Raw genomic sequence first — 27948 nt, 5'->3', positions numbered from 1 at the left:
GGGCGCGCTCCCCTGCCATCTTGGCTGCTTCCGCGGGAGCCGCCAAACAAACGCGAAGGTGCCCGGAGCGCGTCGGCCGCCGCGGGGCGGAGGGGTCGATGGTGGCGCCGGGACGGGCTGGCAGGTGGGTCCGCGGGGCGCCGGCGGGGGCCTGGCGGGCGGGCGGGAGGGGGGAGGCTGCAAGGAGGACTGCAAAGCCCATCATCCCCAAACCGGAGGGGATGCTTCTCCCTCAGCCTGCCGCCACTCTCGTTCCCATCATCCCCGGGTGCCCCCTTTCCCCCCCCTCCCATCTCCTGGAGACACACAAAAGCCACGACACACACGCACTCCAGAGCCCAGAATCCCCAGCCGGAGGGGGTGCCTCTCCCTCAGCCTGCCGCCACTCTCGTTCCCATCATCCCCAGCAGCCCCCTTTCCCCCCCTCCAATCTCTTGGGGACAGACAAAAGCCACGACACACACGCACTCCAGAGCCCAGCATCCCCAGCCGGAGGGGATGCCTCTCCCTCGGCCTGCCGCCACTCTCGTTCCCATCATCCCCGGATGCCCCCTTTCCCCCCTCCCATCTCCTGGGGACAGACAAAAGCCACGACACACACGCACTCCAGAGCCCAGTATCCCCAGCCGGAGGGGATGCCTCTCCCTCGGCCTGCCGCCACTCTCGTTCCCATCATCCCCGGGTGCCCCCTTTCCCCCCCTCCCATCTCCTGGAGACACACAAAAGCCACGACACACACGCACTCCAGAGCCCAGAATCCCCAGCCGGAGGGGGTGCCTCTCCCTCAGCCTGCCGCCACTCTCGTTCCCATCATCCCCAGCAGCCCCCTTTCCCCCCCTCCAATCTCTTGGGGACAGACAAAAGCCACGACACACACGCACTCCAGAGCCCAGCATCCCCAGCCGGAGGGGATGCCTCTCCCTCGGCCTGCCGCCACTCTCGTTCCCATCATCCCCGGATGCCCCCTTTCCCCCCTCCCATCTCCTGGGGACAGACAAAAGCCACGACACACACGCACTCCAGAGCCCAGCATCCCCAGCCGGAGGGGGGTGCCTCTCTCTCAACCTGCCACCACTCTCGTTCCCATCATCCCCAGCAGCCCCCTCTTCCCCACATCTCCTCGGGGGACGTAGACACACACACACACACCACAACACACACGCACTCCACAGCCCATCATCCCCAGCCTAAGGGGATGCCTCTCCCTCAGCCTGCCGCTACTCTCGTTCCCATCATCCCCCTCTTCCTCCCCCATCTCCTCTGCTTGAGGGGGAGGTGGACAAACACAAAACACACAACACACACACAACAACACACACACGCACGCACTATTCACATCCCCAAGGGTCGGGTCAGCAACCCCATCATCTCCTTCGCCAACCCGCTCCCCATCATCCCCTGCTTGGCTGGACCCGCCCAAGGGGAGGAAGAAAAGGGGGGAGGGAAACTCCATGGAAAATGTATGTGTGTGTGTGTGTGTGTGTGTTGGGAGGGCAACTACAACTCTCATCTTCCACAGCCGGGGGTGTGTGTTGCGTAGAAGGGGGAGCTGTCTGGATGGGGGGGGTCAAAGATGAATGACGGGTGGGGGGTCCTCCTTTGGGCGGGATTTGGGGTGTTTTGATGGAAAAACGGGAGAGGTGGATGCCTTTCTCCCCCCTCCGCCCAGCCCCCCCTAATTCTGCCCCCCACCCCTTTTTTTGGGGGGGGGCTTCTTCACTTCCCCCCTTGATTTCTGCAGGACCCTGGCTGGCTTCTCCCCCATTTTTGGGGGGGCGGGGGGTGTTCTTGGGGATGACAATATCTGCTGCTTTCCCTCCCCCCTCCCCCGGTCCTTAGATGCCCCCCCCACTCTTATCCAGGAGTGGGGAAACAATAGCGGCCCCCCCAGTCAGGAAGAATTATGGGGGGGGTTGCATCTCTTCCTCCACTTTTCCCTCCCCTCTTTTTTCCTTCTAGCCTCCCCTTCCCTCCTTTTTTTGGCCATCTCTTCCTCTAATTTCCCCTTTCGTCCCACTCCTTTCCTCTTCCCCCCTTTTTTTGCATCCTTTCTTTTCCCCTTTCTCCTTCTAGTTTTCTCTTCCCCCCCCCCCGTTTTTTGTCCATCTCTTCCTCTAAGTTTTCCTTCCCCTTTTTTTTCCTTCCACTTCCCCCTCCCCCTCCCCTTTTTGCACTGCTTTCTCCTGTCTTCCTTTCCCCCCCTTTTTCCTTCCATTCCTCCTTTTTTTTCCTTCCCGTTTTCCCTTCCCCCCTTTTTCCTTCCAGCTTCCCCCTTTCCCCCCCCCCTCTAGCTTCCCTTTCCTCCCGTTTTTTTCCCTTCCCGTTTTCCCCTTCCCCTTTTTTTCCTTCCCTCTTCCCTCTTCCTCCCTTTTATCCCTCTAGCTTCCCCTTCCCCCCCCCTTTTTTTTTTGCTTTCTCCTCTTCCACTTTCCCCTTCCCCTTGTTTTTGGACTCTCTTTCTCTCCTCATCCCCTTGTGTGTCTGTGTGTGTGTGTGTGTGTGTGTGTGTGTATTTTTGGGGGGGGGAGGCAGTTGTGACTGGTGAGAAAAGCACCATGGATCCATCCTGCTGTGTGTGTGTGTGTGTGTGTGTGTGTGTATTTTTGGGGGGGGGAGGCAGTTGTGACTGGTGAGAAAAGCACCATGGATCCATCCTGCTGTGTGTGTGTAATTTTTTGACTCTTGCTTTTTTTTCCCCAGGTGAGTCTTCCTTCCCTTGCCCTGGGCTGCTTCCCCCCCCCATTTTAATTCACTTTGAAGGGCAGGAAAGTGTCATCGGCTTCTTGTTTTCCTACTTCCTGGCTATTTCTTCTTCGGGGGGGGGGGGCTCTCTTGGCAGCCCACATTCCCCTGTTGTCAAAGGCGAGTGGAGGCCATTTCTCTCCTTTCCTTCCCCCTGGAGATTCCTGCCTCCCCCCCTTCTCCCCCACTGCTTTTTTCCAGCCTTTTTGGGGGGGGGTTGTCTTTGCTTGTGTTTTGTGATGGGGGCCCCTCCCTTCTGGAGCCATCCTTGCCCTGCCTTGCCCAGCCCAATGGGGATGAGCTTTTCTGATTGTGGGAATCGAAACGCTTCGTAGGATGGAAAGTCTTCCCTAATTTTTTTTATATTTATTTATTATTTTATTTTATTTTATTTTATTTTATTTTATTTTATTTTATTTTATTTATTTTATTTTATTTTATTTTATTTTATTTTATTTTATTTTATTTATTTTATTTTATTTTATTTTATTTTATTTTATTTTATTTTATTTTATTTTATTATTTTATTTTATTTTATTTTATTATTTTATTTTATTATTTTATTTTATTTTATTTTATTTGTATACCGCCCTTCTCCCTCTGATTAAGTGGGGCCTTTGGAAAAAACCTTGTCCGACGCGCCTAGTCCTCAACTTACAGCGACAACTCAGCACAAATTTTCTGTGGCTAAGCGAGACGTTAAGTGAATTTTGCCCCCCCCCCCCCCGCTTGGGCTTGCCACCGTCGTTCAGTAAATCACTGCAGCTGTTAAGATAGGACACAGGGTTGTTAAGTGGATCTGGCTCCCCCCCCCGGACTTTGCTGGTCAGAAGGTCGCAAAAAGGGATCGCGTGACTCCCCCACCCCCCCCCGGGGACGCTGCGACCCGTCATAAGTATAAACTAGTTGCCAAACGCTCTGAATTTTGATTACGTGACCCTGGGGGAGGCTGTGACGGTCGTAAGTGTGAAAAATGGTCGTGAGTCACTTGATTCGGTGCCGCTGTAGCTTTGAACGGTCGCTAAATGAACTGTTATAAGGCGAGGACTACCTGTGCCGTCTCCTTCCCAAGCCTTGAGTTTGCTACCTTGGAAGGAAGTCTTGCAGCAGATTTTAGATTAGATTAGAATGATAACCTTTATTGTCATTTTTTTTCCCCTGTGGGCACAACAGCACGCATGAAAAATGAAATTTAGTGGCTTGCTCTCCAAGTGTACACATACATGACACACATTTAAAACATACTGTATACCACATATGTATAGACCTTCACCCTTAACCTATAGGTAACATGCTGTGAAGCACGAGTGGGATAGAAACAGAAGCTTCTCCTACAGAGAAATCCATGCTCGGTTCATCTCACCCGTGCTCCGTTCAATTCCACGGGGAATTCTCAATCTCCCTACGGCTTGCAGAGGCTGATCCAGCCACGGGATCCAGTGTGGGCAGGTTCTGCCCAGCAGCAATTAATGATGACGATCTGTGCCTCAAACTGAAAAGAGGTTGAGACTCTAGAACAGGGGTCTTCAAACTTGGCCCTTTTATGACTTGTGGACTTCAACTCCCAGAATTCCTCAGCCAGTGTGCATGGCTAAAGAATTCTGGGAGTTGAAGTCCACAAGTCATAAAAGGGCCAAGTTTGAAGACCCCTACTCTAGAAAGAGTGCAGAGAAGAGCAACAAAGCTGATCAGGGGACTGCAGGCTAAAACATACGAGGAACGGTTGTTGGAATTGGGTATGTCTAGTTTAGTGAAGAGGAGGAATAGGGGTGGCATGATAGCAGTGTTCCAGTTTCTCAGGGGTTGCCCCAAAGAAGAGGGAGTCAAGCTATTCTCCAAAGCGCCTGAAGGCAGGACAAGAAGCAACGGATGGAAACTAGTCAAGGAGAGAAGCAACCTAGAACTAAGAAGAAACTTCCTGACAGCGAGAACAATTAACCAGGGGAACCACCCGCCTCCAGAAGCGGTGAATGCTCCAACACTGGAAGTTTTTAAGAAAAGACTGGACAGCCATTTGTCTGAAATGCTACAGGGTTTCCTGCCTGAGCAGGGGGTTGGACTAGATGACCTCCAGGGTCCCTTCCAACTCTGTTCTTCTGTTCTGTTTATCTTTCAGCGCTTCACTTGCTAAGAGTGTTTCGAATTGTAATGGATTTAGTTAGCCGTGTATTATTTGTTTCCCCCGCATTTACGCAGTGTTTTACCTCTTCGGTAGGTTTTTTTTGTCCTTCAGGTTTTTCTCTATGTACATAAAATATCCTGAACTATGTGTCTTGTTTAGTTTTAAAATTGTTGTCGCGCCCTTCTGCTTTGCTTATGGCTGGTCTGTGACTGCCAGTAAAGATTCCCGTGGGTTTGAGTAGGTTGAAGGTTTGAAAGCCTAGCGCTTCTCAAATCAAGATGATTCTTCGGATGTCTGGGTTTTAATAGGGATGGATGCAAACAAATCCCACCTTGATCCTGTTCGTTGCAATTGCCCACTGTCTTGTAATGCCCTGTGTTAGGGTGTATTTGCCCCCTAGCTTTGCTGGCTGAGGACTTCTGGGAGTTGAAGTCCACGTGTCTTAAAGTGGGCAAGGTTGGAGACCCCTGTTCTAGGGAGCTGGATCAGGAAGGTGTGGTTGATCTGTCCTTGGAGGACCCAACTCTATGGATGCAGGCACAATTACTCTGGGTGTAATTGCCAATTGGTTAGGCCTTTGCACTTGTAGGTCCCTCCATTCTGATTGGCCCTCCCCTCTGTCTGTCTGTCTGTCTATCTGACATTTTAGGAGAACCTCAACTGCTCCATTGCGAAGGTCCACTGTCTGTTGACCGATCACAATTTTGGCCAGGTCTGTCTAGCTCCCTATCGGAGCAGGCGGGGTGTCTTGACGGATGTTGAGTGTAACCGCAGGTGACCCAGCAGATCGTGATGAGAATTTAGGGGATTCCCAAAGGATTCTGGGAATGAAATTGCCAGGTAAACCAAACTTCATCGGTGCTTGTTGACCGATCATAAATTTTAGCCAAGTCTGTGTCAGTTACCCAGGGAAGCAAAACTAGGTGTGATGGATATTGAAGGCGGCCACAGGTGACCTAGCAGGCCTTGATGAAAAATTAGGGGGTTTCCAAAGGATTCTGGGACTGCAATTGCCAGATTAATCGGAATTTGTTGATTGGCGGCTCAGAATTTTGGCCAAGTCTGTCTTAATTGCCCATTTGGAGCAGGACTGTTGTGTGTTGAGTAATGAATGTAACCTCAGGTGACAAACAGTCCCCAACTTACGGCCACAATTGAGCCCAACATTTCTGTTGCTAAGCGAGACATTTGTTAAGTGAATTTTGCCCTATTTGATTACCTTTCTTGCCACCGTTGTTAAGTGAGTCGCTGTAATTGACACTTTAGTAACACGGTTGTTGAGTGAAGCTGGCTTCCCCATTGATTTGGCTTGTCAGAAGGACGCCAAAGGGGATCACGTGACCTCAAAACACGGCAGCTGTCATAAATATGAGTCAGTTGCCGAAGCATCCACAGGGATGCTACAAAGGTCGTAAGTGTGAAAAACGGTCGTAAGATGCTTTTTTCAGTGCTGCTGTCACTTTGAACAGTCACTAAATGAACAGTTGTAAGTTGGAGGACTATCTGGAGTTGATTTAGGCCAGGGGTAGGCAACCTTGGCTCTTTTATGACTCATGGACTTCAACTCCCAGAATTCTTGAGTAAGCACAGGGGAAACTGTAGCCCCTTCATGACTTGTGGACTTCAGTAATAAAGAGAATAAAGAGATTCTCAGTTTTTGTGAAGCAACATCTGCCGGCCTTTTGTGACATACAGACACAGACACAGACACAAGGTGCTCACCTTGCACGCCTTCAATGAGGTGTGTGGACAAAGTAGCCCTTGGGCATAGTTTCTGAGAAATGTAGGAACGTACTCGACCACTCCAGTCCAGCTATTCCAGGGTGGTCCAGCAATTTAAAGTGGAATTTCCAGAACAGGAAGTGATTTGTGGTTGTCACGGTAATGATTTAAAAGCTAACCAGCTGATGTATGCTGTAATGAGGGGAATGGCTCAGCAGGGTCTGTGTCTCTTTAAGAGCTTTGTATAAAAGGGAAGGCACTGCAGATGTGTGCTCTCTCTTCCGTTTCCTGCTGTTGGAGCCTGCTGTATTAGCACGTGTATGTATATTGCTCCTGGTGTATGATATTATAGATAGTGTGAGATAAACCACCATTTAATATAGACCACCGTTTACTGCAGACATGTCAAACACAAGGCCTGGGGGGCCAGATCCGGCCCACGAAGTGGTTTCATGAGGCCCGCGAAGCCATCCTGGAAACAGTGAGGGAACGGCCCCCTCTGCCTTGGCCCTGGCCCAGAGACCCTCCTTCCGCCAGAGACCCTCAGATCTGTCCCACTCCTGCCCAGGCCCCCATAGGCACCCTTGATGCGAACAATGTAGAGCTAGCCATGCCCACCGAGTAGGCCATACGCACTTTAGCCACGCCCACCCAGTAGGCCACGCCCACCCAGGCCACACCCACCCGGCCCCCTGAGGGCAACCGCAATGCTGATGCGGCCCTCAATGAAATTGAGTTTGACACCCCTGGTTTACTGTGTTTACTCCTGGGTTACCGTGCGCAATAAGACTGTACGCACTCTGACAGTGGTTGACTTCTGAATGACAGTCACACCATCCCCCAGAAGTGCTGGACTGACATTCCTTCTCTGGAGCATGCTTGCACTTGCTGAAACTCAACACTCAAGGCATTTATTTATTTATTTATTTATTTATTTATTTATTTATTTATTTATTTATTTATTTCTATCCTGCCTTTAATATTTTTACAAATAACTCAAGGCAACAAACATCCTTCCTCCTCTTGTTTTCCCCCACAACAGCAACCCTGTGAAGTGGGTTGGACTGAGAGAGAGAGACTGGTCCAAAGTCACCCAGCCAATTTTCTAGGGCTAAGGCGGGACTAGAACTCACTGTCTCCTGGTGATTGGCCCACAGTCACACAGTTAGCTTTCATGGCTAAGGTGAAACTAGAACTCACCGTCTCCTGGTGATTGACCCAAAGTCACACAGCTGGCTTTCATGGCTAAGGTGAAACTAGAACTCACCGTCTCCTGGTGATTGACCCAAAGTCACACAGCTGGCTTTCATGGCTAAGGTGAAACTAGAACTCACCATCTCCTGGTAATTGACCTACAGTCACACAGTGAGCTTTCATGGCTAAGGTGAAACTAGAACTCACCGTCTCCTGGTGATTGACCCAAAGTCACACAGCTGGCTTTCATGGCTAAGGTGAAACTAGAACTCACCGTCTCCTGGTGATTGGCCCACAGTCACACAGCTGGCTTTCATGGCTAAGGTGAAACTAGAACTCACCGTCTCCTGGTGATTGACCTACAGTCACACAGTTAGCTTTCATGGCTAAGGTGAAACTAAAACTCACCGTCTCCTGGTGATTGGCCCACAGTCACACAGCTGGCTTTCATGGCTAAGGTGAAACTTGAACTCACCATCTCCTGGTAATTGACCCAAAGTCACACAGCTGGCTTTCATGGCTAAGGTGAAACTAGAACTCACCGTCTCCTGGTGATTGACCCAAAGTCACACAGCTGGCTTTCATGGCTAAGGTGAAACTAGAACTCACCGTCTCCTGGTGATTGACCCAAAGTCACACAGCTGGCTTTCATGGCTAAGGTGAAACTAGAACTCACCATCTCCTGGTAATTGACCTACAGTCACACAGTTAGCTTTCATGGCTAAGGTGAAACTAGAACTCACCGTCTCCTGGTGATTGACCCAAAGTCACACAGCTGGCTTTCATGGCTAAGGTGACACTAGAACTCACCGTCTCCTGGTGATTGACCTACAGTCACACAGTTAGCTTTCATGGCTAAGGTGAAACTAAAACTCACCGTCTCCTGGTGATTGGCCCACAGTCACACAGCTGGCTTTCATGGCTAAGGTGAAACTAGAACTCACCGTCTCCTGGTGATTGGCCCACAGTCACACAGCTAGCTTTCATGGCTAAGGTGAAACTAGAATTCATTGTCTCCTGGTGATTGGCCCAAAGTCACCCAACTGGCTTTCATGACTAATTCAGGACTAGAACTCACCGTCTCCTAGTGATTGGCCCAAAGTCATCCAGCTGGCTTTCATGGCTAAGGCGGGACTAGAATTCACCGTCTCCTGGGGATTGGCCCACAGTCACCCAGCTGGCTTTCGTGGCTAAGATGGAACTAGAACTTGCCATCTTTTTTTGCTTTCTAGCCTAATGCCTTAACCAGAAGACCAAGCTGACTCCTCAAAGGATAGGATCTACTCTCCTGTCCCATGCCTGCAGGTAGCTCCAAGCCTTTGAGAGACCCATGCAAGCTTCTTTGGTAAGGGGAAGTCCTTGGGCTGGCATGTTCAGTGGAGGCTGGCGTCCCTTTGGAAGGTTAGCCCTAAAGGTTTTCTAGACCACCCCAGTTCCCATGCTCTTAATTTGTCGATTAGCTGGTGGCATCCTTAAGGCGCTGTAAACGCTGTTGCGTTGAGCAGATGGGTCTGCCAACCTGGCAACTTGGAGACTCTGTGGACTTCAACTCCCAGAATTCCCCGGCCAGTAGGGCTGACTGAGGAATTCTGGGAGTTGAAGTCTGTACGTGGAGGCCTACGCACACTCCCCATGTTGCTACAGCGTAAATTGGAGGGGAAAACAGCTGTAAAGCTGAACAATTCCTCCTTTGCTTGGAAGAATTTTTTTGGCCTCTTCACCCCCTCCTTCCACGTGTGGAAAAGAAAGGAAACCTCCGGTGACGGGAGCCTGTTGCCTAAAACAGCAAAAGGCTTTTTGTGGGTTAAGAGGAGCGCTTGGAACTGTGCGGTTTTGCAGTCCTTTGATTTCCTGCAATTACCGCTTGGCGGGTGCCAGTTCCGCTCCTTGTATCCGTACCCTCCAGGGCTGGGTGCGCAACTCTGGAGATTGCATCGCACTGTAGGACACAACCTGGGTTGACTCACTGCTTTGGGCTCTCTGGAAGTGTGGCTGGGGTGCCATAACGAAGAGAAGAGAAGAAAATACGGAATGGAATGAAATGGAATGGAAAGTAGAAAAGAATAGAACAGAACAGAATATATGGAATGGAATAGAACAGAACAGAATAGAAAATATGGAATGGACTGAAATATAGAATAGGAATATAGAGTAGAGTAGAATAGAATAAGAATAAGAATAGAAAATACAGAATGGAATGGAAAGGAGAAGAGAAAATATGGAATGGACTGAAATATAGAATAGGAATATAGAGTAGAGTAGAATAGAATAAGAATAAGAATAGAAAATACAGAATGGAATGGAAAGGAGAAGAGAAAATATGGAATGGACTGAAATATAGAATAGGAATATAGAGTAGAATAGAATAAGAATAAGAATAGAAAATACAGAATGGAATGGAAAGGAGAAGAGAAAATATGGAATGGACTGAAATATAGAATAGGAATATAGAGTAGAATAGAATAAGAATAAGAATAGAAAATACAGAATGGAATGGAAAGGAGAAGAGAAAATATGGAATGGAATGGAATGAAATGGAAAATAGAAAAGAATAGAACAGAACAGAATATATGGAATGGAATAGAGTGGAATAGAACAGAACAGAATAGAAAATATGGAATGGACTGAAATATAGAATAGGAATATAGAGTAGAGTAGAATAGAATAAGAATAAGAATAGAAAATACAGAATGGAATGGAAAGGAGAAGAGAAAATATGGAATGGACTGAAATATAGAATAGGAATATAGAGTAGAATAGAATAAGAATAAGAATAGAAAATACAGAATGGAATGGAAAGGAGAAGAGAAAATATGGAATGGAATGGAATGAAATGGAAAATAGAAAAGAATAGAACAGAACAGAATATATGGAATGGAATAGAGTGGAACAGAACAGAAGAGAATAGAAAATATGGAATGGACTGAAATATAGAATAGGAATATAGAGTAGAGTAGAGTAGAATAGAATAAGAATAGAATAGAATAGAAAATACGGAATGGAATGGAAAAGAGGAGAAAATATGGAATGGAATGGAAAATAGAAAAGAATAGAACTAGAGAATATGTGGAATGGAATAGAATAAAAATAGAATATGAATGGAGTGGAATAGAATTAGAATAGAATAGAAGGGGTGGGATGGAATAGAATAGAGAATAGAATGGAATAGAAATAGAAATAGAAATTATGGAATGGAATGGAATGGAAAATAGAATAAGGAATAGAATAGAATACAAAATATGGAATAGAGTAGAATAGAGAATAGAGTAGAAATAGAATAGAAATAATGGAATGAAATATAGATTAGGAATAGAATAGAATAGAAGTTGGAAGCTTGCCTGCTTATAGTGAGAAGGGCTGAAAAATCTCTCTCTCTCTCTCTCACACAGACACACACAGACACACACAGACACAGACACACACACGTCTTTTGCATGAACTCTCAATACGAGCTCTTAAGTGATTGCCCAGCCCAGAATGCTAGCTGTGGTATTCTGGGAGTTGAAGCCCACATATGTTCAAGTCGCCAAGCTTGAGGAAGACTAGACTGCCTTAACCTGCTACACCAGACCGCCTCTTCTAACTACAGATTGTCCTCAACTTACGGCCGCAATTGAGCCCAAACCTTATGCTGTGAAGTGATAAATTCATTGAGTGAGTTTTGCCCCAGTTTTATGACCTTTCTTGCCACAGTGTGTTAAGATAGTCACACAGTTGTTAAGTGCATCTGGCGTCCCCCATTGACTTTGCTTGCCGGAAGGTCCCAAAAGGGGATCACGTGAGGCCCCTCCCCCCCGGTCCCTCTGCGACCGTCATAAGTATGAGCCAGTCGCCGAGCATCTGAATTTTGATCACGTGACCGTGGGGAGGCTGCGACGGTCGTCCGTGTGAAGCCTGGTCAGAAGTCACTTTTTTCGGGGCCGCCGTAACTTCGGTCATTAAGCAAACTGTTGTAAGCCGAGGACTACCCACAGAGCTTTTCCTGTTCTCTCTTGAACATCTCGTTCTGTCTCCGCAGGGGCTGGAGGGGTCGTTTGTGTCTACAGCACGGGGTTTCAGAGATGGTCAGGGGTCCTGGGTGGGTCCTCTCTGAGCTGGGTTGTTTTCTTTCAGACGTTTCGTTACCAAACTAGGGAACATCCTCAGTGCTAGAAGGGAGGGGAGCTTGTGGGGAGGAGGAGGAGGAGGAGGAAGGACTGAGGGGTCCTTGGTGCTCTCTGAGCTTGGTGGTTTCCTTGCAGACGTTTCATGACCCAACTAGGGAACATCATCAGTCCTGCAAGGGAGGAGAAGGAGGAGGAAAAAAAAGAATGTGGGGTCCTGGGTGCTCTCTGAGCTGGGTGGTTTCATTGCAGACATTTCATTACCCAACTAGGGAACATCATCAGTGCTAGAAGGCAGTGAGGTTTGTGGAGAATAGGAGGAGGAGGAGGAGGAAGAGGAGGAGGATTGTGGGGTCCTTGGTGTTCTCTTGGCAGTTTTTTTGCAGACGTTTCATGACCCAACTAGGTAGCTTGGGCAGTGCCAGAAGGGAGTGGATGGAGATTGTGGAGAAGAGGAGGAGGAGGAGGAGGAGGAGGAGGAGGAGGAGGAGGACTGTGGGGTCCTTGGTGCTCTCTGAGCTTTGATGGTTTCCTTGCAGACGTTTCATGACCCAACTAGGGAACATCATCAGTGCTAGAAGGGAGGAGGAGGAGGAGGAGGAGGACAATGACTGTGGGGTCCTTGGTGCTCTCTTGGTGGTTTCCTTGCAGACATTTCATGACCCAACTAGGGAACATCATCAGTGCTGGGAGGGGGGAGGAGGAGGAAGAAGAAGAGGAGGAGGAGGAGGAGGAAGAGGACTGTGGGGTCCTTGGTGCTCTCTGAGCTTGCTGGTTTCCTTGCAGACGTTTCATGACCCTAACTAGGGAACCTCATCGGTGCTACCGTAGTAAGGAATGCTATTTTGCTGTCAGCTTATATTCTGCTGTCTTGCCTCTCTTGGGGTCAGTCTTAGCTAGGGACTCTTTGGTTGGGCTTCTTTACTAATGGCCCTTTGGACGTTTCTTGATCGGGGGGGGGGGAGGCTGGCTTACTTGATGGTTGGGTCTGAAGTTGACCTTGGAGCCAATCTGTGCAGATCTGAGTGCCGATTACTGGGGCCAGAGTCTTTTTTTTCCCCTTTGGAGCCGGTGGATTGTCTCTCTTGCGCAGTCCACAGATGCCGTTAACGTCTTATTGCGCCTATCGGTGGCTGGTTTGTTGGAGTTGCCAGGCTTCTAGAAATTCCCCGGCATTTTTTGGGGGGGGGGGCCTGGCCCTAGGATGGTCACATGTTCCCAATGGAAACGCTGGTTAAATCTGTCTGGATGTTGCGGAAGGAAAAGAGTTTTCGTCAAAAGATTGTGCCAGAGGATTTTTCTCCCCTAATGCTCTTTGTCTACCTTCACAGGGAGGCTGAGCTCTGCAGGAGCCGACTGACCGGGCCACGATGCCTGTGGTGTGGCCAACACTTCTGGACCTCAGCCGGGATGAATGCAAGAGGGTCCTCCGGAAATTGGGTGAGTGTAGTCTGGATGGGGGGGTGGGGGTGGGGAACCTTTCCAGAGAAGGACAAGATCCTAGCCCTCAAGATGGAGAGTAGGTATAAAGTTGTTGTTGTTAGCTGGGAAGTCGTGTCCGACCCATCGCGACCCTATGGACAACGTTCCTCTAGGCCTTCCTGTCCTCTACCATCTTCTGGAGTCCATTTAAGCTCACGCCTACTGGTTCGGTGACTTCATCCAGCTACCTCATTCTCTGTCGTCCCTTTCTTCTCTTGCCCTCAATCTTTCTTCTTCTTCTTCTTCTTCTTCTTCTTCTTCTTCTTCTTCTTCTTCTTCTTCTTCTTCTTCTTCTTCTTCTTCTTCTTCTTCTTCTTCTTCTTCTTCTTCTTCTTCTTCTTCTTCCTCCTCCTCCTCCTCCTCCTCCTTCTTCGGTGCAAAGTCATGTCCGACCCATCGCGACCCCATGGACAACGTTCCTCCAGGCCTTCCTGTCCTCTACCATCTTCTGGAGTCCATTTAAGCTCATGCCTACGGCTTCAGTGACTCCATCCAGCCACCTCATTCTCTGTCGTCCCCTTCTTCTCTTGCCCTCCATCTTTCCCAGCATGAGGCTCTTCTCCAGTGAGTCCTTCCTTCCCATTAGGTGGCCAAAGTATTTGAGTTTTAGCTTCAGGATCTGGCCTTCTAAAGAGCAGTCAGGGTTGATCTCCTCTAGGACTGACCGGTTTGATCGCCTTGCAGCCCGAGGGCACTCGCAGGGGTCTTCTCCGGCACCATAGTTCAAAGGTATAAAGTAACCAACGCTAAAGCACCGAGAATGGGGAAAAAAAGAGAGCTATGGGCAGTCTTATTGGTAGGCCCTCTGAGAGACCCTCCCCAAACCTTTCGTAGGGTATCAGAATCATCTGATACCCCCCCAAACCTATCGTAGGGTTTGGGGGGGTATCAGATGATTCGTCTCTGATTCCAGGGAGGTTTATGCCATTCTAAGTGGGAGTTATTTGTTTTATCCTATTGAAGAACCGCCTGTCTTCTTTGCACCCGGGCAGTGTACAATAAAGTCTCGGAAGGGTAAAAAAAAAAATAGATGAAAGCTTGAAAAAGGCCAGGTGTTGTTAAAATGCATGAAAAGGCGGAGAGAGGGCTTTCGGGCAGAGGGGAGGGGGAGTCTGCTGTCAATCAAACAGCCCCTTCCAGAGTCGAAGTCAGTCTCCCGCTGGTCCCCAGACCAATTTGCAAAGCCAGGTCGTTAGGCACTTACGGAGGGAGAGGAGGCGGAGGGCGGATCTTACCCCGGAGGGTAAGATTTTTCCGAAGGCAGCGAAGGCTCTTCTTCTGGCTACCGACAATCGGAGTTCTTTGATTGACAGGTTCGGCTTACATACCGCTTCACAGTGGCTTACGGCCCTCTCTGACCAGTTTTACAGAGTCGGCGATATTTGCCCCCCAACAATCTGGGTCTTCATTTTAACCAACCTCGGAAGGATGGAAGGCTGAGTCCACCTTGAGCCTGGTCAGGATCGAACTGCTGGCTGTGGGCAGCGAGTTAGCCTGCATTCTAATCCCTGTGCCGCAGAAAGGGAGGGAGGGAGGGAAGAAGGAAGGAAGGAATAGCAATGGCACTCAGACTTATATACCGCTTCGCAGTGGTTTACAGCCCGCTCAGCAGTTTTACAGAGTCAGCAATATTTGCCCCCCAACAATCTAGATCCTCATTTTACCAACCTTGGAAGGATGGAAGGCTGAGTCAAACTTGAGCTGGCCAGGATCGAACTCCTGGCTGTGGGCAGTGAGTTAGCTTGCAATACTCCTTCCTTCCTTCCCTCCCTTCCTTCCTTCCTTCCTTCCTTCCTTCCTTCCTTCCTTCCTTCCTTCCTTCCTTCCTTCCTTCCTTCCTTCCTTCCTTCCTTCCTTCCTGGAACCAGAAAGATTGGGGACCCCTGTTGCAAAGCACTATAAAATATAGCAACAGATGTTAGACTTATATGCTTCTTCACAGTGCTTTACAGCCCTCCCTAAGCGGTTTACCGAGTCAGCAAACTTGCCCCCAACCATCTGAGTCCTCATTTTACCGACCTCGGAAGGACGGAAGGCTGAGTCCACCTTGAGCCGGTCAGGATCAAACTGCTGGCAGTGGGCAGAATTAGTCTCCAGTACTGCATTCTAATCACTGAGGAATTCTGGGAGTTGAAGTCCCCAAGTGTTGAAGGGGCCATAGTTTCCCCATGCTGGCTCAGGAATTCTGGGAGTTGAAGTCCACGAGTCATGAAGGGGCCATAGTTCCCCCCATGCTGGCTCAGGAATTCTGGGAGTTGAAGTCCACGAGTCATGAAGGGGCCATAGTTCCCCCATGCTGGCTCAGGAATTCTGGGAGTTGAAGTCTGCGAGTCATGAAGGGGCCATAGTTTCCCCATGCTGGCTCAGGAATTCTGGGAGTTGAAGTCCACGAGTCATGAAGGGGCCATAGTTCCCCCCATGCTGGCTCAGGAATTCTGGGAGTTGAAGTCCCCAAGTGTTGAAGGGGCCATAGTTTCCCCATGCTGGCTCAGGAATTCTGGGAGTTGAAGTCCACAAGTCATGAAGGGGCCATAGTTTACCCCATGCTGGCTCAGGAATTCTGGGAGTTGAAGTCCATGAATCATGAAGTGGTCATAGTTCCCCCATGCTGGCTGAGGACCTCTGGGAGTTGAAGTCCCCGAGTGATGAAGGGGCCATAGTTTCCCCATGCTGGCTGAGGAATTCTGGGAGTTGAAGTCCACCAGTCACAAAAGGGCCAAGTTTGAAGACCCCTGCCTTCTTGTTTCCTGCGACTTCCTTCAAATCTCAACCTCTCTTTCCTCCTTTTTTGCGCTGCATAGAACTGGAAGCCTACGCTGGCGTGATCAGTGCCTTGCGGGCCCAGGGAGATCTGACGAAGGAGAAGCGGGACCTTCTGGGAGAACTTTCCAGAGTGCTGAGGTAAATCCAGGTTATCCTGAATCGGGTGGCTTTCTCTGTGCTAAGGAAGGCTGATTCAGGGATAGATGCAAAAATAAATTTTTTTTAAAAAATGCAGGAAGTGGGTGGTTTTCTTCCCTCATCAGAAGAAAATTCTACCTTTAGAGCAGGGCTCTTCAAACAGGGCCCGTTTGTGACTTGTGGACTTCAACTCCCAGAATTCCTCAGGCTGAGGAATTCTGGGAGTTGAAGTCCACAAGTCACAAACGGGCCACGTTTGAAGACCCCTGGTCTAGAGGATTACAGGTAATCCTCGACTTAACATCCATTCATTTAAGGACCGAAGTTACAGCAGTACTGGAACAAGCCACTTAACTACCGGTCCTCACGCTCAACAATCGTCACAGCATTTCTAGCAGTTGTGTGTTCAAAATTCAAGCGCTTGGCAACCAGCCTGCATTTACAAGGGTTGCGACATCTGAGGGCCGTGTGATTCCCATTTGCAACCAAAGAAAGTCAAGGCGGGGCGGGGAGCTACTTTAATAACTGCAGGATTCATTTGAAAGTCTACTTGTTCACTGAACCGTTCGAATTTACAGTGGGAGATCGATGTTCAACAGGTCCTTTTTTAAAAAAAAAAATATTTGAAATTTGGTATTCATTTCAAAAGGTAAAATACAAATGCGAATCAACAAAAAAACAAGACAGGAGCAAAATGAACAGCACTGGATTTTTTAAAAAAGGAGGGGGGTGGAGAATATATATAACAGATGTGCAATTTAAACAAATTTCCACCCTGGCTGCATGTTTTATTTATACAGGGATAAATTTAATCTTTTTTAAACTTGGTTTTTAACTTTTGTATTTTTGGTTTTTAATTACCCTGTAAACCGCCCTGAGTCCTCCGGGAAAGGGCGGTATATAAATGTAATAAAATAAATAAATAAATAAATATAAAACTCATATCTAACAGATTCCCCCTCTTGCTCAACGGGGTCAACAAATGGATGCAAATTTTCCCACCTATACTTACTAAATTACTACGTTAAACCCTTCTGTCTTAACAAATATTCCAAATAGAAAATCCTGTTCTCTATCAATCGAATCGACTTCATCTCTCTTCCCTGTTAATTGGTAACCCCCTCCCCACCCCCCACCCCAAAGCAATTAAACTAATTTTGAAACTTCTTACAACAGGTTCTTGTGGCTTCAGCCATCACAGCATGATTGTAATTTGGGCACTTGGCAACCGGCTGGCAATTACAACAAGGTCCCATGACCGCCATTTGCAACCTTTGCTGCTGATTTCCAAACCCCCCCCCCAAAAAAAGCGACAAGAGATTGCAAATATCAGTCATGTGACCATGGGACACAGCAACCAGCTTGGGTTCGCTTAACGACAGCCCCGGGAACTGCCGCACCTGCCGCCGTTAAGTGAAGGGGCCATAGTTCCCCCATGTTGGCTCAGGAATTCTGGGAGTTGAAGTCCACGAGTCATAAAAGAGCCGAGGTTGCCTACCCCTGATTTTAGTCTTGCTTCTGTTCAGTCTCTGTTCCGCTTTGCAAATCTGAAGTTCAATCTGATCCGTGTCTTTCGACAGCATTTCAACGGAAAGACACCGGGCGGAAGTTCGGAGGGCGGTCAACGATGAACGCTTGACAACGATTGCACATAAGTAAGATGGGCGCCTTATGAACATTTTATAACCAAATCTCGCATGAGCAACATTTCCAAGCGTCTCTTTTGCCTTTAAGGGCCCCGGGCCCAGTACATGGTTGACACTAATTATTTCCTCCTTTATTAAATTCAATAATAATAAAGTTGGAAGGGCCCTGGAAGGTTATCTAGTCCAACCCCCTGTTCAGGCAGGAAACCCTGTACCATTTCAGACAAATGGCTGTCCAGTCTCTCCTTTAGGACTTCCAGTGTTGGAGCATTTACAGCTTCTGGAGGCAGGTTGTTCCACTGTTTAATTGTTCTGACTGTCAGGATGTTTCTCAGCTCTAGGTTGCTTCTCTCGTTGGTTAGTTTCCATCCGTTGCTTCTTGACCTGCCTTCAGGTGCTTTGGAGAATAGCTTGACTCCCTCTTCTTTGGGGCAGCCCCTGAGATACTGGAACTCTGCTATCATGTCACCCTTGGTCCTTACATGCGTGCTAGTCGTTTCCAACTCTAGGGGCCGGTGCTCATCTCCGTTTCAAAGCCGAAGAGCCAGCGCTTGTCCGAGGACGTCTCCGTGGTCATGTGGCCGGCATGACTAGCCGCGAAAGGCGCACGGAACGCTGTTACCTTCCCACTGGAGTGGTCCCTATTTTTCTACTTGCATTTTTACGTGCTTTCGAACTGCTAGGTTGGCAGAAGCTGGGACGAGTGACAGGCGCTCACTCTGTTATGCGGCACTCAGGATTTGACCCGCCAAACTGCCGACCTTCTGATCGACAAGCTCAGTGTCCTAACCCACTGAGCCACCGCGTCCCTTGTCCATTAGATTAGACATACCCAATTTCTGCAACGGTTCTTTGTATGTTTTAGCCTCAAACAAAAGTCCCAATATATGGATTTGATACGATCAAACAACCAGAATGGAGCTGGAAGGGACCTTGGAGGTCTTCTAGTCCAACCCCCTACCCAAGCAGGAGACCCTATACCACGGGTGTTCAAACGTGGCCCTTTTATGACTTGTGGATGTCAACTCCCAGAATTCCTTTGCTGGCATGGCCGGCTGAGCAATTCTGGGAATTGAAGTCCACGAGTCATAAAAGGGCCAAGTTTGAAGACCCCTGCCGTAGACCATTTCAGACAAATGGTTGCCCATTCTCTGTTTAAGAACCTCCAGTGTTGGGAGCACCCACAACTTCTGGAGGCAAGTGGTGATTAGGGAAAGCTTTGAAGTAATTCAAGTGGGAAGTGAACAGGCTGTTTCTAAACTTGCCGGTTTCCCTTCAGCATGTCCGGGCCTAACAGCTCTTCCGAGTGGTCCATCGAAGGCCGTCGGCTGGTTCCTCTCATGCCCCGGTTGGTTCCTCAAACAGCCTTCACTGTCACAGCCAACGCGGTGGCCAACGCGGCTCTCCAGCACAACGCATCTCTGCCTTCCCCTGCAGAGACAGGAAGCAAAGAAGGTGAGGGTAGGTGGCGTTTGTGTGTTTTCTACAACATGGGACTTGGGAAGAAGGGAGATACGTCTACGGAGATTCCCCGTCATCCAGACCACGATCCATCCCATAGGTGCTTTTTCAGGAGACAACGGGACCTTCTTTGTTTGTTCCCGAAGGCCTATCGCAGGGGTGTCAAACTCAATTTCATTGAGGGCCGCATCAGCATTGCGGTTGCCCTCAAGGGGCCGGGTGGGTATGGCCATGGTGGGCGTGGCCTACTGGGTGGGCGTGGCTAGAGTGCGTATGGCCTACTGGGTGGGCGTGGCCAGCTCTCCATCGTTCGCATCAAGGGTGGCTATGGGGGCCTGGGCAAGAGTGGGAAAGATCTGGGGGTCTCTGGCAGAAGGAGGGTCTCTGGGCCAGGGCCAAGGCAGTGGGGACCGTTCCCTCACTGTTTCCAGGATGGCTTTGTGGGCCGCATGAAACCACTTTGCAGGCCGGATCCGGTCCCCGGGCCTTGTGTTTGACATGTCTGGCCTATCGCTTCTCATCCGAGAAGCTTCTTCAGCTCTGACTCTCCTCCATCGTTTAGCCAGAACTGAAGAAGCTTCTTGGGTGAGCCAAATATGGTTTTTCACGAGGCAACTGGACTTTGGTTTTTCTTTGAAGACCTTTGGCTTCTCATCCAAGAAGCTTCTTCAACTCTGAATGTGGGGAATGGAAGGATTTATATTCGTTGCAGACAAACTGGTCATTTGCATCCTTTTAGAGAGTCGTCGAAGCCACCTGGAGGTTTATCTGTTTCCTCAGGGTCACCTGAGTGGTGTAAATGGGTGTGGAGCCTTCTTGGGACTGCTGGAAAAAATGTGTTGTAAACTGAAGAAAGTGTACATACAACACGGTCCTTTCAGCAGCTCCAAGAAGGCTCCATGCTCATTTGCATACCTACTCAGGTGACCCTGAGGACACGGACAAACCTCTGGGTGGCCTCCACGACCCTCTAAAAGGATGCAAATGACCAGTTTTTCTGCAAGGCGTATAAATCCTTCCATTCCCCACATTCAGAGCCGAAGAAGCTTCTTGGATCAGAATGAAACGTCTTCAAGGAAAAACCAAGAAAGTCCGGTTGCCTCTTGCAGTAGCGCCTTTGGGACAAAAAGGGAGATAGGTTTTCACCAACAAGCCTTAAATAGGGATTTTGAGGGCAGGGGATGGTCTTGTGTGACTCTGCGGGGCCCAAGCACGATTCAAGAAAGCAGAGCTTATTTTGAAAACCATCTGAAACGTGTCTCTTGACTTCCTCTTCAGTAGTGGTTTGTTACTCCTACACAACTACCACCTCTACGCCGACGTCCACCCCGGTCCCAAGCGGCAGCATTGCGACAGTTAAGTCCCCCAGACCTGCCAGCCCAGCTTCCAACGTTGTCGTTCTCCCAAGTGGAAGTGCTGTTTACGTTAAAAGTAAGTGTGTTTTCCGTCAAAAATGGAAGAGCTGGACTTGAAAGAGCCTAGAGATAGATGATCAGAACTTGTTGGGGATGGCCTCAAAGCTGGCTGCTTCGATGCCAGTCCAGCAGTTCAAGTCTGGAATGGCAAATTCAAGCAGCTCTTTCTGAAGTTCAGACTATTTCTAATCCTCTTGGAAAAGGTCGTTTTCAAGGTGGCAGGATAGAACGTTTTGATTGTGCCAGGTAGATAGTCCTCGTTAGGGTGACCACAATTGGGATTGGCAACTTGGTCGCTAAGTGGAACATCATGTTCTGTACCAGCCTGCTACCGGCCCTGCAGCAAAAGCAGGGACAACCCCTTTACAAACGGCAAGAGGCTGGAATGAAGCCTGCCAAATTTATTCACATAAAACAGAGCAAGACAAGACACCAACCAAGAAACAGGAGCTAAGAAACAGGAACTATCCAAGCGGTTGCCTTCAGCAAACCAGCCCTCCCACACATTCCCTTAAATACAGTTCAGGGCGTGGCCTCTCTCTGCCTCCTTCCGAGGTGCCCCATTGCCTTCCTCTGTTTACTCCTGATTGACTGCCTCCTGCGTCGGGCGTCCTTGAACAGGGCCAGCTGTGGGTCATCTTCATCCACGCTGTCAGGCTCACACAGCTGGGTCTGCGTCGTGACCAGATGGGAGGGGCCTGGCTGAGGGCTCTCATCAAGCTCTTCAACACCCCCCTCCTCCTCCTCCTCTGAGTCGTCCGACCCAACTGCCGAACCCACAGGCTGACCCTGAATCACAACACATCACAGCACCCGGGGTGAGCTTATAATTTTATTTCAGCTCCCTCCACCCTTTAAAATGTGCATTCCAGTGCTGGGATCATGAGCAAGGAGGGAATTGGTGTTTACATTCTTTGGAGAGAAAGGGATTATAAGAGATCGTTTTATCGCCTTATATGGTGTTATGCAGTATGCCTATGTCACCGATTGCAACTGGGAAGTTGTGAGCCATTTTTTTGAAGCAAGTGTACATACAAATTTTGGGAGTTGTTGGGCTCAGGTTTCAAAGACGCCATCGCGTGCTTCACTCGAGTCCAGATTTTTTTTACAGGTAGTCCTTGCTTTATGATCACAATTGAGCCCAAAATTTCTGTTGCTAAGTGAGCCGGCTGTCAAGTGAATTTGGCCCTGTTTTACGACCTTCCTTGCCACAGTTGTTAAGTGAATCACTGCAGTTGATAAGTTAGTAACCTGATTGTTAAGCGAATCTGGCTTCCCCATTCACTTTGCATGTCGGTAGCTGGCTGGGACGGTTAGAGACGGTGATCACATGACTCTGGGACACTGCAACCATCATAAATACATGCCGGTTGCCGAGTCTCCGAATTTTGTTCAGGTGACCATGGGGATGCTGCAACAGTCGTAAGTGTGAAACCGTAAGATTCCCATGGCTGTTGTAACTTTGAATGGTCACTAAATGAACGGTTGGAAGTCAAAGGACTACCTCTGCTTCAGACATGTCAAACTTGTGACGTCGCGCAACATATCTGTTCTGTACCAGCCTACTACCGGCCCTGCAGAAAAGGCAGGGACAACCCCTTTACAAAACAGCAAGAGGCTGGAACTAAGCCTGCCAAATTTATGGATACAAAAGCAAACAGAACAAGACACGAACCCTGAAACAGGAGCTATTCAAGCGGTTGCCTTCAGCAAAACAGCCCTCCCACACATTCCCCTTTTAAACAGTTCAAGGCGTGGCTTCTCTCTGCCTCCTTCCGAGGTGCCCCATTGCCTTCCTCTGTTTACTCCTGGTTGACTGCCTCCTGCGTCGGGCATCCTTGAACAGGGCCAGCTGTGAGTCATCTTCATCCACGCTGTCAGGCTCACACAGCTGGGTCTGAGTAGTAACCAGATGGGAGGGGCCTGGCTGAGGGCTCTGCGGAGCCTCTGGGCTATCCTCTGGAGGCTCTCCAACACCCCCCTCCTCCTCCTCCTCTGAATCGTCCGACCCAACTGCCGAACCCACAGGCTGACCCTGAATCACAACAATATCAGAGCTTTTCCGCCATTGCCAGTCGTGGTTTCCCGGTGACGCGTCCAGCCTGCGGGCCGGCAGTTTGACACCCCTGCTGTAGTTAATTAAACCTTTCTGTTGTGCCATCCGGCGTAGGAGGTGTGGGTCTGCAAAACTTCCAAGGGGCTAAAATGCACATGGCGTGAACAGTTGTCAATCTCTCTCTCTCTCTCTCTCTCTCTCTCTCTCTCTCTCTTTCTCTCTCTCTCTCTCCATCTGTAAAAGGCTTTATAAAATGATTTTATTTGGATCCTCCGGATCAACAGAACGAGGACCCAAAGTCTCTGCTCTTCGTTGCAGGTGTGAGTTGCTCGGATGAGGACGAGAAACCCCGCAAGAGGCGCCGTACCAACTCCTCAAGCTCCTCCCCCGTGCTCCTGAAGGAGGTCCCCAAAGCCATCCCCCCGGTCACCAAGACCATCACGGTGCCCGTAGGAGGCAGCCCTAAGATGAGCAGCATCATGCAAAGCATTGCCAACTCCCTCCCACCCCACATGTCTCCCGTGAAGATCACCTTCACCAAGCCTTCCTCCACGCCGACCACCAACACCACCACCCAGAAGGTCCGAGCTGGGATCGGGGTGGTTGGGGGAGAAAGCTTCTCCTACTCCCGTGGTGGCGAACCCGTGGCACGCGTGCCACAGGCGGCACGCAGAGCCCTCTCGGCAGGCACCCGCGCCATCGCCCCAGTCCTAGGCCTTCAGCTGGGTTTTTATAAAACCTTTTCGCTTTAGGCCTCCGCCGCCGTGTGCGAGAAGAAAAAAAAAGGCTCAATCAGTCAATTTCCACTTCTCGTGGGGAAAAAAAAAGATCTCGCAAAGTTGGGATTGATTGAGTTTTTTAGTCCCACCCAGTCTGCCATGACCACGCCCGCCCAATGGGCCACGCCCACCCGGCACCCGACGATACATAAGTGGGTTTTGGGTTGCAGTTTGGGCACTCGGTCTCTAAAAGGTTCGCCATCCTACTCTATCAAAGGGTTAGGTCAGGGTCTTCTGAGGGGGCGGGTGGGCTGAGCCACTCCGACTACAAGTAGTCCTTGAATTACGGCCCAAACTCTCTGCTCCTAAGAGGGACACTTATTAAGTGAGGTTGGCCCCTTTTTATGACCTTTCTTGCCACAGTTGTTAAGGGAACGACTGCAGTCGTTAAGTTAGTGAAGAGGGTGGTTCAGTGAATCTAGCTTCCCCAGATGGTCCCGCGACATTGCAGCTGTCGTAAATATAATTCAGTTGCCAAGCTTTGTAGAGCCCCGATGGCGGAGCGGTTAGAATGAGGTATTGCAGGCTAACTCTGCCCACTGCCGTCAGTTCGATCCTGACCGGCTCAAGGTTAACTCAGCCTTCCATCCTTCCGAGGTCAGTAAAACGAGGACCCGGATTGTTGAGGGCAAATATGCTGACTCTGTAAACCGCTTACGGGAGGGCTGTAAAAGCACTGCGAAGCGGTATACAAGTCTAATGGCTATTGCTGTCTGAATTTTGGTCACGTGAGCTCGGGGAACGCCGCAACGGTCGTAAAGTGTGAAAAATGATCACAAGTCACTGTTTTTCGGGCCGTTGTGACTTTGAACGGTCACTAAACGAGCTGTTGTTAGCTGAGGACTGCCTGTACTTAGGTCTGTGCTTTTCGAGCACTATCCTGGAGGCACAACAAGGAAAATGAGCGCCTTTGCCTCTGTGGCCAAAAGCTTCTCAATGTTCTCCTTCAGGTAATCATCGTGACCACATCACCCAGCTCCACCTTTGTCCCCAACATCCTCTCAAAATCTCACAACTACGCAGCTGTCACCAAACTCGTCCCGACGTCGGTGATAGCCTCCACCACCCAGAAGCAGCCCATGGTCATAACGGCTTCACACTCCTCTCTGGTCAACAACAGCACCGCCGCCGCCACCACCACCACCACACCTGGCTCCACCCCAGGGGGCTGTTCCACACCGTCTTCCATGCCCAGCACAGTTGCGGTGACCACCGTCGTGTCCTCCACACCCTCTGTGGTTATGTCAACCGTGGCACAGGGTAAGATGGCCGATTTGAGTAAGAATGGAAGGTCCCAGGGCTTAATGCAGGGTCCCCAACTCCTGGGCCACAACCCCACTACTGGTCTGTGGCCTGTCCCAAGCCGGAGGGCTGGCAGGGGGATGGACTAGAAGACCTCCAAGGTCCCTTCCAGCTCTATTTTATTTCTATTTCTATTCTATTCCATATTTTCTTTTCTATTCTATTCCCTATTCTATTCCCTATTCTATTCCCTATTCTATTCTATTCCATATTTTCTATTCTGTTCTGTTCTGTTCTGTTCTATTCTATTCCATGTTTTCTATTCTATTCTATTCTATTCTATTCTATTCTATTCTATTCTATTCTATTCTATTCTATTCTATTCTATTCTATTCTATATTTTCTATTCTATTCCATATTTTCTATTCTATTCTGTTCTGTTCAATTCTATTCTATTCCATATTTTCTATTCTGTTCTGTTCTGTTCTGTTCTATTCCATGTTTTCTATTCTATTCTATTCTATTCTATTCTATTCTATTCTATTCTATTCTATTCTATTCTATTCTATTCTATTCTATTCTATTCTATTCTATTCTATTCTATTCCATATTTTCTATTCTATTCCATATTTTCTATTCTATTCATTCCTTATACTGTTCTGTTCTGTTCTGTTCTATTCCCTATTCTATTTCTATTTCTATTTCTATTTCTATTTCTATTCTATTCTATTCCATATTTTCTTTTCTATTATTCTATTCTATTCTATTCTATTCTATTCTATTCTATTCTATTCTATTCTATTCTATTCTATTCTATTCTATTCTATATTTTCTATTCTATTCCATATTTTCTATTCTATTCTGTTCTGTTCAATTCTATTCTATTCCATATTTTGTATTCTATTCTATTTCTATTCTATCCTATTCTAATCTATTCTTTGAAGATGTTTCGCTTCTCATCCGAGAAGCTTCTTCTGCTCTGACTGGATGGTGGGGGAATGGAAGTCAGAGCCGAAGAAGCTTCTCGGATGAGAAGTGAAACGTCCTCAGAGAAAAAGGCCAGCCAGCCGCCTGGTGAAAAAGCCCCTGTGGGATTCCGACTTAAATCTTGGCTTAGGTCTTGAAGGCCCTGGGCTACAGTCTTGGGCCAACCAAGGTGATCTAAAGGAGCTCTGTGGTAAAGGAAAGGTTGAGAAGCGCCAGTCTGGGCTCTCCCGCTCCAACAAGGGGGTTAGACTAGAAGACCTCCAAGGTCCCTTCCAACTCTTTGTTCCTCTGTTATTCTTACCTTTCGTTGTCCTTTTGTAAACCAGCCCATTTCCGGGGAAGGTAGCGTATTCCAAGGTTTGTGTGAAAACAGAAGGAAATTGGGGGAAACAACGACAACAACGCCGGCCCTGTCACCCCCCATTCCCCCCCCCGTTCTCTCTTCCAGGTGTGTGCACCTCCGCCATCAAGGTGGCCTCGGCCAGGCTGCCTTCCCCCAAGGCCCTGGTGGGGACGTCCGCCCAGATCCTGGCCCAGCTTCCCAAGCAGCAGCTGACCTCAGCTTCGCCGGCCGCCCCGTCTCCAGCCCAGCCACCCCCACCCGCCCAGCAGTCTCCGCTGCCCCCCACCATTAAGCCCACCATCCAGATCAAGCAAGAATCAGGTATTGGTCAAACAAGGAACGTACCGTCCCGACGGTAGGGCGGAGAGAGGAAATCCTTGACTTACACACACACACACACACACACCGATGGAGCCCCGAATTTCCGCTGCTAAGCAAGACGGTGGTTCAGCGAGTGCCGTCCCCTTTTTATGACCTTTCTGGCCACGCTTGTTCAGCCAATCGCTGCGGTCGTTAAGCGAGGCACAGGGTTGGGAAGCGAATCCGCGGCGTCCCCCCACTGACATGGCTTGTCGGAAGGTGGCAAAAGGGGATCACGTTTCTCTCTCTCTCTCTCTCTCTCTCTCTCTCTCTCCCTCCCTCCCTCCCTCCCTCCCTCTCTCTCTCTCTCTCTCTCTCTCTCTCTCTCTCTCTCTCTCTCTCACACACACACACACACACACACAAACACGGGACGCTACGACCGTCATATGCCGAATTTTGATCAGATGGGGATGCTGCAGCGGTTGCGTGAAAGTCGCGAGTTACTTTTGTCAGCGCCGTTGTAACTTTGAATGTTCACTAAACAAACGGTTGTAAGTCAAGGACGACCTGTACTTTTAACCTCTGAATGTTAACATTTTGTCACTTTGCTCTAGGATCTTAGCCGTATCCTTAAACTTTCTCTGGTTTTCTGTCCTTCCTTTCTCCCTCCCTCCCTCCCTTCTTTCGTTCCTGCCTCCCTCCCCCCCATTTTCTTTCCTCCCTCCCTCTCTCTTTCCTCCTTCCTTCTCCCTCCCTCACTTTCTTCATTCCTTTGTTCGTGCCTCCCTCCCTCCCTTCGTTCTTGCCTTCCTCCCTCCCTCCCTCCCCATTTTCCTTCCTTCCTTCCTTCCTTCCTTCCTTCCTTCCTTCCTTCCTTCCTTCCTTCCTTCCTTCCTTCCTTCCTTCCTTCCTCTCTCCTCCCTCCCTTCCTTCCTTTGTTCCTGCCTTCCTCCATCCCCATTTTCTTTCCTTCCTTCCTTCCTTTCTTCCTTTCTTCCTTCCTTCCTTCCTTCCTTCCTTCCTTCCTTCCCCCCCTTCCTCTCTCCTCCCTCCCTTCCTTCGTTCCTGCGCTCCTCACTCCCACCGTCCCCATTTTCCTTCCTTCCTTCCTCTCCTCCCTCCCCTCGTTCTTGCCTCCCTCCCTCCCCATTTTCCTTCCTTCCTTCCCCCCTCCCTCCCTCCTTCCCTCCCTCCTTCCTTCCTTCCTATCTCTCCTCCCTCCCTCCCTTCCTTCTTTCCTCCCTCCCTCCCCATTTCCCTCCCTCCATTTTCCTTGCCACCCCCTCCAACATCTCTTTCCCAGGTGTCAAAATCATCACTCAACAGGTGCAGCCCAGCAAAATCCTCCCCAAGCCCGTCACGGCGACTCTGCCCAGCAGCAGCAATTCCCCCATCATGGTGGTGAGCAGCAACGGGACCATCATGACCACCAAACTGGTCACAGCTGCCG

At 49.2% G+C, this 27948-nt stretch overlaps 1 protein-coding gene across 1 annotated transcript; it reads left to right on the top strand.

Annotated features, from left to right (window-relative positions):
• On the top strand, nt 1–27948 carry LOC308679383 (BRCA2-interacting transcriptional repressor EMSY-like; the record flags this gene model as incomplete). The annotated part of the gene is made up of 10 exons (XM_081346993.1): nt 1–124; nt 13215–13323; nt 16167–16266; nt 17847–17921; nt 19192–19367; nt 20652–20804; nt 23163–23425; nt 24574–24883; nt 26301–26516; nt 27802–27948. Coding segments are annotated over exons 2-10 (1510 nt in total), but the record flags the coding sequence as incomplete, so codon positions are not given.

The sequence above is a fragment of the Vipera berus genome (assembly GCF_964194415.1).
Source record: "Vipera berus genome assembly, contig: HAP1_SCAFFOLD_349, whole genome shotgun sequence".
Classification (NCBI taxonomy): Eukaryota; Metazoa; Chordata; class Lepidosauria; order Squamata; family Viperidae; genus Vipera; species Vipera berus.
This window is presented reverse-complemented; position numbering and strand designations above follow the sequence as displayed.